This window comes from Rutilus rutilus (genome assembly GCF_951802725.1).
Source record: "Rutilus rutilus genome assembly, chromosome: 23".
Taxonomy (NCBI): Eukaryota; Metazoa; Chordata; class Actinopteri; order Cypriniformes; family Leuciscidae; genus Rutilus; species Rutilus rutilus.
In genome coordinates, this window is record NC_140233.1 from 13,854,838 (window position 1) to 13,868,669 (window position 13,832).

General features: G+C 39.2%; 1 protein-coding gene across 1 annotated transcript in view; it reads left to right on the forward strand.

The window, feature by feature from the left end:
* met (MET proto-oncogene, receptor tyrosine kinase) overlaps positions 1 to 13,832 on the forward strand; it is a 46,195-nt gene that overhangs the window by 20,622 nt on the left and 11,741 nt on the right. The window contains exons 6-14 of the mRNA XM_084397441.1: positions 290 to 450; positions 937 to 1,039; positions 1,478 to 1,614; positions 4,955 to 5,119; positions 5,231 to 5,330; positions 9,695 to 9,913; positions 11,448 to 11,597; positions 12,631 to 12,787; positions 13,375 to 13,515. Of these exons, the coding sequence (XP_084253567.1) occupies positions 290 to 450; positions 937 to 1,039; positions 1,478 to 1,614; positions 4,955 to 5,119; positions 5,231 to 5,330; positions 9,695 to 9,913; positions 11,448 to 11,597; positions 12,631 to 12,787; positions 13,375 to 13,515 (1,333 nt within the window). The remainder of the gene's footprint in view (positions 1 to 289; positions 451 to 936; positions 1,040 to 1,477; positions 1,615 to 4,954; positions 5,120 to 5,230; positions 5,331 to 9,694; positions 9,914 to 11,447; positions 11,598 to 12,630; positions 12,788 to 13,374; positions 13,516 to 13,832) is intronic.

The window sequence follows — 13,832 nt, forward strand, 5'->3', positions numbered from 1 at the left end:
GGTTCTTAACCTCAGCTGGTGGCTCAACCTAAAGGGCAGTTTTAACACAAGAGACTTAAAGTACAAAGACAGGAAGGTTGTTTTGTTCTCGGTTTTTGTCTCCATCACCATTTACTGGAAGACCCCCTGCCTTCAGAGTGTCCATACAACCAAAACAAATTATTGTCAGTGGTTACCAAACTCATGAGCAGAGAAAATGCTTGGCATAAAGACACACAGCAGGAGGGTAGACACCGAAAGAAAAACACTGTCACAATTTTACCTCACAGCTTCTTCTTTCTTTTCCTAGATTTCTCCTTCCTCTGCTCCACTCGGGGGCAACACCAACGTGACAATCTGTGGCAAAAACTTTGGTTTTAATAAGAAAGACCGCTTTGATACCAAGCTGATCAATGTGATTGTTGCTGGAACAAAGTGTAAATTGGAGAGGAAAGACAGTAGCAATAATCGGTAAGTTGATAAATCATTTATTTGTGAGGCTTATTTAAAATACGTTCACATTGCTAGTTAGTTGTAAATGAATAAACATTGCACTTAAATGTAAGCAAATCCTCTTGCACTCTGTGTAAATACAACTTCAGAAACATGCAAGGTCACATTCTCAACATAGTGCTCGTGTTGCAACCCTGCAGAACATTAAATTGGTCTGCAAAAGTACTCTATTGTGCATCTTGGCCTTCCATGTCAAACTATAGTACCATTAAGACACTAAACTCATGAGGTTTTGTGCCCCCGGACATACCACCCTACAGCCGTCCTATTGTGAGAGGAAAGGAGAAATTCCCTCGGAGAATAGCTCCTGTGTAGTTTCTGCCGAGTAGTAGAGTTATCATTAAATTAGTGTGGACTAATAGCCTGCTTACTCCACTAGTTTACAACCACGTCTTGTTCGCTGTTTTTAGCGGGAGATGTTTATGTCTTTGTGTTGTATGTCAGGTTGGTCTGCGGACTAGATCATGTGAACGCATCCAGCATTGACTCTGTGGTCAGGGTGCGCAGTGGCAAGGAACAGGCCCAGAAAGATGGTTTCTCATTTGTGGTAAGAATCCTCACAAATCACAGTATAAGTACTTAAGCACACATTCGAGTAATGTGTTTTTGAATTATTTTCCAGTATTGCGGTTTTCATAGTGCACAAGGACCCAAGGATGTTAATCTATTCTTTTTTTCCCCCCACTTATTTGGAGTTGGGTTAAGGTTACATGGTGTCCTAACCAGTGGCAAATGCATTTTCTGTCTACACTGTAAGCGTCACAAAATATAAACCAATTAGTATGCTTGTGTAATATGTAATATACAGATATGTGGACTTTGGAGCAGGATTTTGGACCAATGAGATCTAAACTACGTTGGGGCCTCCCTAGCATGATGCAACAAAAATAAAAACCGATACTAATATCATCAATGTTATTTCTGTCAAAGACCCTTAATGTGTGAATTAGTTTTACTTTACTAACACAATGTTTTATCTGTCTAGAACCCAGTTATCACAGAGATCTTCCCTGAGTTTGGGCCCAAGTCTGGCGGAACAATGCTCACTATCACTGGTTCATTCCTGGACAGTGGAAATTTGCAACTGGTTACAATGGGAAACGCTACCTGTGTGCTGCAGAGGTTTGCATGTCTACAAATCTACTAAGAGTCAGAGAGTGTTTAAGCATCATTCACATCTACAAGGTTTCTTCATTCATTTGGAAACACTTCAAAATTGATTAATCGTGATTAATCAGATCTAACATAAAAGTTTATTTACATAATATATGTGTGTATATTGTTAAATTATCATATATACAGTATATACACACACATACATATATACTGTGTGTGTGTGTGTGTGTATGTGTATATATATATATATATATATATATACAGTGAGGAAAATAAGTATTTGAACACCCTGCTATTTTGCAAGTTCTCCCACTTAGAAATCATGGAGGGGTCTGAAATTGTCATCGTAGGTGCATGTCCACTGTGAGAGACATAATCTGAAAAAAAAATCCAGAAATCACAATGTATGATTTTTTAACTATTTATTTGTATAATACAGCTGCAAATAAGTATTTGAACACCTGAGAAAATCAATGTTAATATTTGGTACAGTAGCCTTTGTTTGCAATTACAGAGGTCAAACGTTTCCTGTAGTTTTTCACCAGGTTTGCACACACTGCAGGAGGGATTTTGGCCCACTCCTCCACACAGATCTTCTCTAGATCAGTCAGGTTTCTGGGCTGTCACTGAGAAACACAGAGTTTGAGCTCCCTCCAAAGATTCTCTATTGGGTTTAGGTCTGGAGACTGGCTAGGCCACGCCAGAACCTTGATATGCTTCTTACAGAGCCACTCCTTGGTTATCCTGGCTGTGTGCTTCGGGTCATTGTCATGTTGGAAGACCCAGCCTCGACCCATCTTCAATGCTCTAACTGGTTGTTCCCCAAAATCTCACAATACATGGCCCCGGTCATTCTCTCCTTAATACAGTGCAGTCGCCCTGTCCCATGTGCAGAAAAACACCCCCAAAGCATGATGCTACCACCCCCATGCTTCACAGTAGGGATGGTGTTCTTGGGATGGTACTCATCATTCTTCTTCCTCCAAACATGTTTAGTGGAATTATGACCAAAAAGTTCTATTTTGGTCTCATCTGACCACATGACTTTCTCCCATAACTCCTCTGGATCATCCAAATGGTCATTGGCAAACTTAAGACGGTCCTTGACATAAGCAGGGGAACCTTCCGTGCCATGCATGATTTCAAACCATGACGTCTTAGTGTATTACCAACAGTAACCTTGGAAACGGTGGTCCCAGCTCTTTTCAGGTCATTGACCAGCTCCTCCCGTGTAGTTCTGGGCTGATTTCTCACCTTTCTTAGGATCATTGAGACCCCCACGAGGTGAGATCTTGCATGGAGCCCCAGTCCGAGGGAGATTGACAGTCATGTTTAGCTTCTTCCATTGTCTAATGATTGCTCCAACAGTGGACCTTTTTTCACCAAGCTGCTTGGCAATTTCCCCGTAGCCCTTTCCAGCCTTGTGGAGGTGTACAATTTTGTCTCTAGTGTCTTTGGACAGCTCTTTGGTCTTGGCCATGTTTGTAGTTGGATTCTTACTGATTGTATGGGGTGGACAGGTGTCTTTATGCAGCTAACGACCTCAAACAGGTGCATCTAATTTAGGATAATAAATGGAGTGGAGGTGGACATTTTAAAGGCAGACTAACAGGTCTTTGAGGGTCAGAATTCTAGCTGATAGACAGGTGTTCGAATACTTATTTGCAGCTGTATCATACAAATAAATAGTTAAAAAATCATATATTGTGATTTCTGGATTTTTTTTTTTAGATTATGTCTCTCACAGTGGACATGCACCTACGATGACAATTTCAGACCCCTCCATGATTTCCAAGTGGGAGAACTTGCAAAATAGCAGGGTGTTCAAATACTTATTTTCCTCACTGTATATATATATATATATATATATATATATATATATATATATATATATATATATATATATATATATATATATACGTGACATGATATACACTCACCTAAAGGATTATTAGGAACACCATACTAATACTGTGTTTGACCCCCTTTCGCCTTCAGAACTGCCTTAATTCTACGTGGCATTGATTCAACAAGGTGCTGAAAGCATTCTTTAGAAATGTTGGCCCATATTGATAGGATAGCATCTTGCAGTTGATGGAGATTTGTGGGATGCACATCCAGGGCACGAAGCTCCCGTTCCACCACATCCCAAAGATGCTCTATTGGGTTGAGATCTGGTGACTGTGGGGGTAATTTTAGTACAGTGAACTCATTGTCATGTTCAAGAAACCAATTTGAAATGATTCGAGCTTTGTGACATGGTGCATTATCCTGCTGGAAGTAGCCATCAGAGGATGGGTACATGGTGGTCATAAAGGGATGGACATGGTCAGAAACAATGCTCAGGTAGGCCGTGGCATTTAAACGATGCCCAATTGGCACTAAGGGGCCTAAAGTGTGCCAAGAAAACATCCCCCACACCATTACACCACCACCACCAGCCTGCACAGTGGTAACAAGGCATGATGGATCCATGTTCTCATTCTGTTTACGCCAAATTCTGACTCTACCATCTGAATGTCTCAACAGAAATCGAGACTCATCAGACCAGGCAACATTTTTCCAGTCTTCAACTGTCCAATTTTGGCTCAAGTTGTGGCTTCACAAATGCTTTGCTGCATACCTCGGTTGTAACGAGTGGTTATTTCAGTCAAAGTTGCTCTTCTATCAGCTTGAATCAGTCGGCCCATTCTCCTCTGACCTCTAGCATCAACAAGGCATTTACTAAGACATTACTGCCGCATACTGGATGTTTTTCCCTTTTCACACCATTCTTTGTAAACCCTAGAAATGGTTGTGCGTGAAAATCCCAGTAACTGAGCAGATTGTGAAATACTCGGCCCGTCTGGCACCAACAACCATGCCACGCTCAAAATTGCTTAAATCACCTTTCTTTCCCATTCTGACATTCAGTTTGGAGTTCAGGAGATTGTCTTGACCAGGACCACACCCCTAAATGCATTGAAGCAACTGCCATGTGATTGGTTGATTAGATAATTGCATTAATGAGAAATTGAACAGGTGTTCCTAATAATCCTTTAGGTGAGTGTACATACATTTAATAATATATATATATATATATATATATATATATATATATATATATATATATATATATATATATATATACACACTCATATATTATGTAAACGCTTTTAAAGTTATGTAAACTTTTATTTTAGATGTGATTAACCGCAACTAATCGATTTGATAGCCCTAGTATTTAAAAAAAAAAAAATTTGTCATGATGTTGGTCTTTTGGTTCACTTAAAAGATTTGTTCAGGAGCAAAACACCACTATTATGCATACGTGCCTGTTTAAAACATTGTGTTTGCCTTTCTGCAGTATTTCAGCCACAATGTTGACTTGTCGGACACCACCTCAGCCATCACCATCCCAACACAAGGTACAGCTGCACATTGATGGAGTGATTCGTGAAGCTCCTGTCAGCTACACCTACAACGAGAACCCACACATCTCCAGCATCCAGCCTAAGCATTCCTTTATCAGGTCAGTTCTGCAGCCAAAATTTAGCGACTTAACGTGCTTGAAGTTGGGGTTCACCTGGAAGAGTGCATAAATATGCATTTAACAGCAAGGTTTTTGTGTGTGTGTCCACAGTGGAGGAAGCACAGTGACAGTTCATGGTTTCTACCTCCACTCAGCTCTCCAACCTCAGATGGTTCTCACTGCCGCCACAGAGGGCAAACTTTTCCAAGTGGTGAGTGTACTGTACACGGCCCACACAGAGTGCCGAGGCATCAAATACCTTTCCTTCCATGTCACATGCATGTTAGTATCATTAACCCCACTGAATAGTGAAGCAGATCTGCTGATCTGAGAAATAAAGGAAGCAATGTTTCAGAACTGCACTTGGAAAAAGCACTCACAATGTTCTTAATATGATTATCAGGTCTAGCTACCGAAATATTTTTTTTAAACTAGATAGGTCGACTCTTATTTTTTTAGGTTTTAAATTAAATTTCTTTTTTGTAATGCGTCATTTTTCCCCTATACAAATTTTGTTACATTTTTTTTTTTTATTGATACTTATTTATTTAGTCAAATTTTGTACCTCTCCAAGTTCCTTTATCCATTTGGAAAGTTAAATTAAAATCTAATTAAATTAAAATAAACTTTTTTGAATTAATTTAAATCTAATTTAAATGTTTTTTATTTAATTTCTGGAGTTTTTAAATAAAAATGTATTAAAAATAATAATAAAACATTTTTTTATATATATGTAATGGGTCTAATTTTCTTTTCTATTCAAGTTTCTTCAACCATTTGAAAACACTTTCACATCTCATTTCCTGAGAGCTGTGGTTAACCTGAACTGCTCCTCTCTCAATGGGACCAGACAAATACTAATTTACACACAGTTTCCGCTTATCTGATTTCTGTGGGGGTGGAGTGTGGTCGTGCAGTGGAACAGTGCATGTGAACAAAGCTACCTAATCTTAAGCATACAAGTCTTAGTTATAGCCCAAGACAGGACTCGTACTGACACACATCTTCATTCTGATTGTATCTCTTCTTTTCCATTCACATTCAAAATTTCCCTCCTCAAAACATCAAGGTACTTACGGTAAAACTTATCTCACTCGTTTATCTCAAATCAAAGATACTGTACTTAGAGCCAAGTGGATAGCGCCATTTTTAAAAACACGTGATGGGTTTGTCAAGCTCACTTGAAAGAGGAATATTTCTGCCTTTTCTTAAGGCATCTAGAACACAAAATGAGCAGAGACGGCATGAAATGCAGGCTATCCTTCCAAATGATTTAAGATGGCTCTGCAGCTGTCAGCCTGTAAATTCTTCTCTATAAACAGTGGGGGTTGAGACAATATTCTTTTACTAATTTGTAAAGCACAAGAGGTTTAATGTTTTTTTCCCCTCACTTTTATTGGGGAGCATTGTGGTCAAACACTTCCTGTCTTCTGTCAGCTTTTTTCTGAATCACACTGTGTAACCCGAGTTGAGCTGTCATCTGTTACGCTGAGGTTCGATCAACGATGGCCGAAACAGAAAAGCGGTCAGTAGCTCAGGTTTCTTGTGGGCTGCATTCACAATCTAGCTGCTGACAGGCCTAAAATGAAAGAAAAGCGGACAGTGATCTCGATTTCTTTCGGGACACTGCGAATCCCTCCATCAGATGCATTTTAGTTCCTCTTGCAATCATACATGGAAAAGCTCTGCAGGCCAAATGAAGGAGCGTAAAGACCCAAGGCAAATTGTGGTGGCTCAGGAGAAATGGAAGAAATCTCAAGAGCGTTCTTGAATATCTACTTCTGAGATCTCTGCTTAATCCAGGGATCAGCCAATCTCGCCTTTCCCACCAACATAAAAAGCATTTTTCACAGGCTGCAGCTTGTCGCTGGCGATTGGCACTGCCCACGATCAGGAGCAAACCTGAGAGGGTTTTATTTGTTTAGGGGTATGGCATCTTATTCTTCTTGTTACTAACCAAGGGTCATGTTCAAGTTTTGCTTTGTCTTGGACTTTCCTATAGGAAGTGAGGGTGTTAACAGGACTCTAACATGCTCCAGACACCACAGAGGGGTCTCAAGCAAGAACAACACCTGTTTTTGGGATTCAAAGGGGGTCATTTTCATGCCAGATCCCTCTTTATACATACCAAAATCTGGTTTTCTCATCTCAGTATGGTCTTGCTGACACCTTACTCCACTTTGCCTCATGATATCCGAAATTCTTTCCTTAGTTTTACCCCATTTAAAACAGGGTTCCTGCGGACCTTTAAGAAGTCTTGAAATGTCTTAAATTCAGTTCGATCAAATTTAAGGCCATAAAAAGTCTTTAATATCTTAAATCCTAATTATCATTTTAAGATGTCTTAAATTTGGTTTTGAAAACAGGAATCACAATGTGAATATTAAACTTCAAACATCTTTGATTGAATTAAATAAATGTGAGTGGTGTTCAAAGGCAAAAGGCAGCACTGTTTATGCTAAGGGATTGTACTGTTGATGAATTTCGACATGTTTATGTTATGGTTTTTGAATTGTAATATGTGTAGATGGATGTAAAACAGAATGTTTTATCTCCCTTCTCTTTTTGAATGAGCATCTGGAGGTAGTAAAGCATAGACATTTCAAAATTATAATCCATGTATTTCGGGATTGTTTATGTTAAAAGCTACTATAAGTCCTGCATTATGCATAAAATCTTTCTTTTTTTTTTTTGGTAATTATTGGTATTTTGATGCCTCAAACTATATCTGGCTTTAGTCGTTGTAAACTCATGTGGCTTCTCTTTAGGCCACCCTGTTAAAGAAAGACGAAGAACTTAGTATATATAAGTATATAGATTTGACTAGTATTGGTTAACCGCTACTTCATATGTATTCATGTATTAGTACACATCGAAAACACTTTGAAAGGAGCCATCAAAGATGGTTATATCAGTGGAAATACCTACACTATATGATAACTTCCCATGAAAATCCTGCAATAAAACATCACTTTAACTGACAACGGGTATATCTATTCCCCAAACACCAATTTGAAATGTTTTCAGTGTCTCCCATCATCCTTTGGCTGCTTTCTTTAGCAGCTGTTATTCAACCCCCTTAAGCCCTTTGAGTTACTCGATCTATTATAAACAATTAAAGGTTGTGTTTGTCGAGCAGCACACCAAGCCAAACTACTTTACAAGTATTTGACTAGTCTCAGCAAATGAGTCTTCAGAACTCTTAATATGCAAAGAGTTTCTATTCAAATACACGTGTTAATTTTTTCAAATACTTTTTCATAGTTCGCTCTCTTCAGTGATAATGGTTTTTGATTTTCATCGGAGATTTTGCTCAACAAAAGAGCATTAGGATGCTGTCAGGAAATATATAGTGAGTACAGTATACAAAGCCATATATAGTGAGGAATAGCAATCAGTTACTTTGTTAAGGTATCTTCATCCATTCTCTTTAAATTTGTTTTTGAGCATCTGATCTTTATGTGAACTCCCAAGTCAAGGACTTTATTGCCTTTTTGGCAATATAAAATATCAATGTCTTTTATGTGATTACAAATATTTACTGTGACCTAAACCGGTGTGGGCATTTGACTCTGAAACGACACTTATGTGAAGTGAGAATTTCTTTGTTTTTCGACTCTAGAGCTTTGTTAACCTGCCAAGTGTGCAGAGGGAGACACAGGTTTGCTGGATGGAAGTCTTGGAGCAAAGACGACTCGGATGCCTTATGTTCATAAATAATGGCATCGAACAATTTGAATGTGTCTCTTGCTCTAGGGTTATGCTTTATTATGAAGTGGAATGTTCACATGAGGACAGCTAATTGCATGTCGGTGACGTGCAAATAACAGGCATACTGTAAAATGGGCAGTTGTGGTGTTGTAATGTGGAATGAAAATGGTGTGTGGCAAGACCTGGCAGGGCTGGAGCCACAGCTGGCATGTGAAGACTTTGAGTTGCAACTCATGCATAATTGCATTGAAACAGATCTTCAATCTCACAAAGGCTCCTTGTCCACTGCTCTTAAAGTTTGCGATGTATGCTATGCAAACGGACGTGTCTCACATCTGGTTTAAAAAAGTAATATACATTACTGTTCAAAGGTTTGGGGTCAGTAAGATTTTATTTTTTGAGAAGTGAATATTCAGCAAGGGAACATTTAATTGATCAAAAGTGACATCGGCATATCAAATCAGCGTATTGGAATGATTTCTGAAGGATCGTGTGACACTGAAGACTGGAGTAAAATAATTCAACTTTGCTTTCACTGAAACACAGAACATGCAAGATATTAGCATCTGCCAAATGCATAAATGTAAATGTAATGTAAATAATGTTTGCTGTTTGAATGTTTTCTGGATAGCCTCTGAAATCTGAACTTAAATATGCTCAGTCATGTAATCACCCCGACTCTTGAGAAAACTTGGCCCTTGGTTAAACACTAAAGACTTATAAATAATGATGCTTTACTCCAAAACAAACAAAAGATAAAACGAATTGGCCACACAAAAGAATGTAACATGCCTCAGCATTGACTTGGCACAACTATAACGACTAAAGGCTAATATTTGTGTTTGTCTTTTTCTCTATGCCTAGACCTGCAGTCATGATGAGGATAAGCGAAATATCCATTGTATCACGCCCTCCCTGAAAGGCCTCGGTGTTCAGCCTCCAGTTGCCACAAAAATTACCTTTGTGTTAGACGGTTTCTCCACCGATCAGTATGACCTACTTTATGTGGAAGATCCCAAGTTTGAGGACTTTCAGCAGCCCACCGTTACACCGAGAGGCAACAAGAGCATTCTGGAGATTAAGGTAAGAGCGATGCTCTGCAGGAAAGCAGTTTGATATTTGATCTCAGACAAACACACATACACAGAGTGATTCACATTGCTCATTGAGTTGGAAGTAAACAATACTGAAACAAAACAGGAAGTTTAGTTCGTTTCCCATTGCGGACCTCCATCTTTCACATTGTTCTCGTTCCCTTAAGGTTACAGCCTCTGACACATTGATGGTGAGATCCTTTGCACTGGTGAGGTTAGGCTGGTGAAAAAACTCAGCGTTTTTAACAATGACATATAAGAGTAGACTCTTTTTTTTTTTTGAAACCGCCACTCAATAGTCAAACGCAGCTGTTGTGAAGGGGAGGGGGGAGAGAGGTCGCGTGAGATCTACTTTTTCTTCCCATGCGAGACCTCAGCATCAAATCCCTCGGTACCCCTCTTGGGACATAGATACGCGCACACACATAGAGACACACTAAACGTTGTGTACCGCTTGGGCTCATTTAAAACCACTATATTCAATAATGGGCACAACAGCAGGCTCAGTTTAGCTTAATTGTCATTAAACTGCCCTATCACTCAGATCATGCACTTTATTCCCATGCAGTCTGTTTGTTTAGATTTTGCAGCTTGATACTTAAGGCCTTCTTTAGGGAAATAAAATTGCACTTGGCAGCACTGCTGACGCTCAAGGGGTTTATCAAAATGTCAGAGATTGTGAGTGTTACTGGTGCCAATGGAGATTTGCCTGGACGTTTGCTTTTTAAGTGCTAATTTGAGTAACTTGTATTTATTTTAATTATATTTAAATCTACCATTTGAATTATATAAAATCATATTATTTAATGAAAAAGAATGGCTTATACACACACTATTTATTTATATCTTTTTCATTTAAATAAAATTTTTTTTTTTTTTTTAAATAGGAAAAATATATAAATATTTTTTATTTATTGCAACGTAAAAACGATATACAACCTTGTTTGACAGGTATTACAGAACACATATGCAAATATGATACTTTTCTTTTTCAAATTTATTAAAAGGCTATGGAACCTGTTTGTCTTGTAAGCATAGGGTCTTATCATGTCATGTCCTCTAGGTGAGAAGAAAGAAAAACAAATATATATAAATAAATGTGTGTGTTTGTGTGTGATAAATATTTTAATTTTTTTTACATATATCTCACAGTGCTGGTGGTTTTGTGATAATTTTCTTTTTGTGAATGGCCTAATCTCCTCTAGGGAGCTGGGTCTTACTTGTAAGTGTATGTGTGCCTGTTCGTATTGAATCTCAGGCTGGCCGGTGCTGTATGGTAACAGGTGCAATAGTGGAGTGTGTCCAATCTGTAAAGCCCAGGCTGTCATGTGAGGAATGTGATCGCTGTCTTTATTGCCTTCTGCTCTGCTCCATACACCAGAGCTGGCTGAGTTTAAAGGGGTAGACGCTGCACAAACTATACGCCCCATATACACACTCAGTCATGGGGCAATTTAAAGTGAGGCAAGTTTTTTTTTAGTTTTTTTTATCATCTTACCTTTCTCTTTCATTTTCCCTTGCAGGTCCCCCCTGTGAATCAGGAGGCGGTGAAAAACGGCGAGGTCCTGAGAGTTTCGAACCGGACTTGTGAGAGCGTCACTTTGGTGGGCAACACGCTCGAATGCACCATACCCATGGAGCTCCAGACAGCTGCCAAAGAGCTGGAGGTGGAGGTACAAGACTCTTTCATTCTCTACTCCACTTCAGACCACTCCAGTCCAGACGGCCCCCATAAGAGCCACTCGTCAGCCAGCCAACTCTGCCCTGCTTGTTCCTGAAGTCTCTCAAAGTACCAAACATGAGCTATTTCTGATCTTAGCAGAGGCCTCTGGGTTGCCAAATGATTATAGTTTCCAGATTAACTCCAAAACCCATATCCCTCCTGGATATGAGGATTAATATCAATGAGTAATTTCCTCAAAGGTGCTCATTTTTATATATCAGGGTCCACCTGCCTTTCTTGTATTTCCTTTCTGTTCACCATTAGCTCAACAAGAACATTAAAAAAACGTTTCTGGCCCCAGACAGTCTGATATGATTGGTGCAAAGATCAAGGAAGCGTTGGTCTCAGCATAAAGTGCTTATCTGTCAGGGAGAGACGGACAGCGTGCGTGTGACACGATGCTCTAATCTGACCCCATCACAATATAGCGCGGTAAAACTCATCTCAGCCCAAACTCAATAACACTGCACCACATAAGAGAGGCTCAATCTCTGATCCAATTTCCCCTCCTGCCTGCAGTGGATGTGTGTTTCATTTTGCCATGCTGCTTTATGAGCAGTGAAGCCCTCTCTCTGAGTGTAAACGCTCCCTGAGGATGTTTCTAGATGGATTGTTGTGATGTTGGAGGTTCAAATGTAAACACTTCGCGGCATATGAAATCTGAAGCAAATGTGCCGCAGATGTGATGGCATAGATGTTCCCTAGTTGTAGTTTTGCACATGCTTGCTTGTCTTTTTTAACTGTAATAATTTTGCTGATTAATCAGACAGATGCTACTCTAAAAATATTTATATAATATAATGTTATTTTGTATAATAAAATGTTTTATTTAAAATATTTATCTTTATGTTATAGCTTAAAATCCTGCAAAAGTGATTTATATAATATTTTTTTTAAATAAATCAGTATAATTACAAAATTCGGTGCTATGGTCACTAGTATTTACTGAAAATAACATGAAGTAATTTGTGTATCCACTGTAGTGGAAGCAGGCCACATCATCCGTGATCCTAGGTCGTGTGGTCTTGGCCCAAGACCAGGACTACAGTATACTGATAACAGGAGGAGTGTGTGTGTCCGTCCTTCTACTGCTCCTGATCGGAGTCTTTGTTTGCATCAAGAGGAAGAAGCATATTGATGGTATGTGACTGTCTGTTTTCATTTATAAGCTTTAAGCTGTTTTTGAAGCCTCCTGTGGCTTTTCAAGATAAATGTGCAACACTTTCCATGCAAATGTTCCACATCATTTGTATAGCTAAAGAGCAGATTTATATCGATACATGCAAATATCGACTTTTATATCCAGAATGGAAAACTTTATTATTCAAAACGGCTTTAGATGCAGCGGATAAGCCTGTCTTGCAAAAAAAAATTATATATGTTTTAATATCTTATGCAGTTTTGTTTATCAAGTTATCTTGTTTTAAGGATGTTTAGATATTTTTACTGGACAACAAGGAAAATTACAGATTAAGAATTCGCTTTTCATTCAGAAGTCAGTTTAGCAACCACCTCTGATTCCAGCTGCTCTCATAACCAGAGATGTTGAACTTGCTGATGGTTATTTGAACTGAATTTGAATGCTATGAGATTGTGAGATAAAGAAAGAGAGGGGTTTCTGGGTTTGTTTGTGGGAGTTGACGCTGCTGAAGTCAATGGTGGAGCGATCTGTCCCTTTTTTCCTCTCCTTGGTCTCTCTCTCACCCTCTGTCTCTCTCTGGTTGTAGATTTAGCTAAGGCTATGGTTTGGTATGACGGCCGGGCTCACATTCCGCACTTGGACATGTTGGCAAACGCGAGGAGTGTCAGTCCGACTAATGAAATGGTCTCTCACGAGTCGGTGGACTATAGAACCACTTTGCTTGAGGGTATGTTCTCACGCTTTGCTGCCTCTTGCTCAAAACACACGCTGGTGGAGGTTTGCCTTATCTGCTGATCTCAGACCAGCTTTGCTTTTTTTCTCTTCACGGCTCTGGATAGTGAAGACTGGTCTTAAATCATCGGAGAAAGGCAACTTTTTTCCAGTTCTCCAAACACATACGCTTTCTGACCTTACCCTCTGTTCTCTCCACTCTCTCTCTGAAGATATTACATGCTTCTGTGCTTTGCCTCTGCCTCCTTTTTTGTCTGAACAGACAAAAAAATCCCCTCTCATCTGTGTAGACGGGTTTAGAATTTCCTCAGC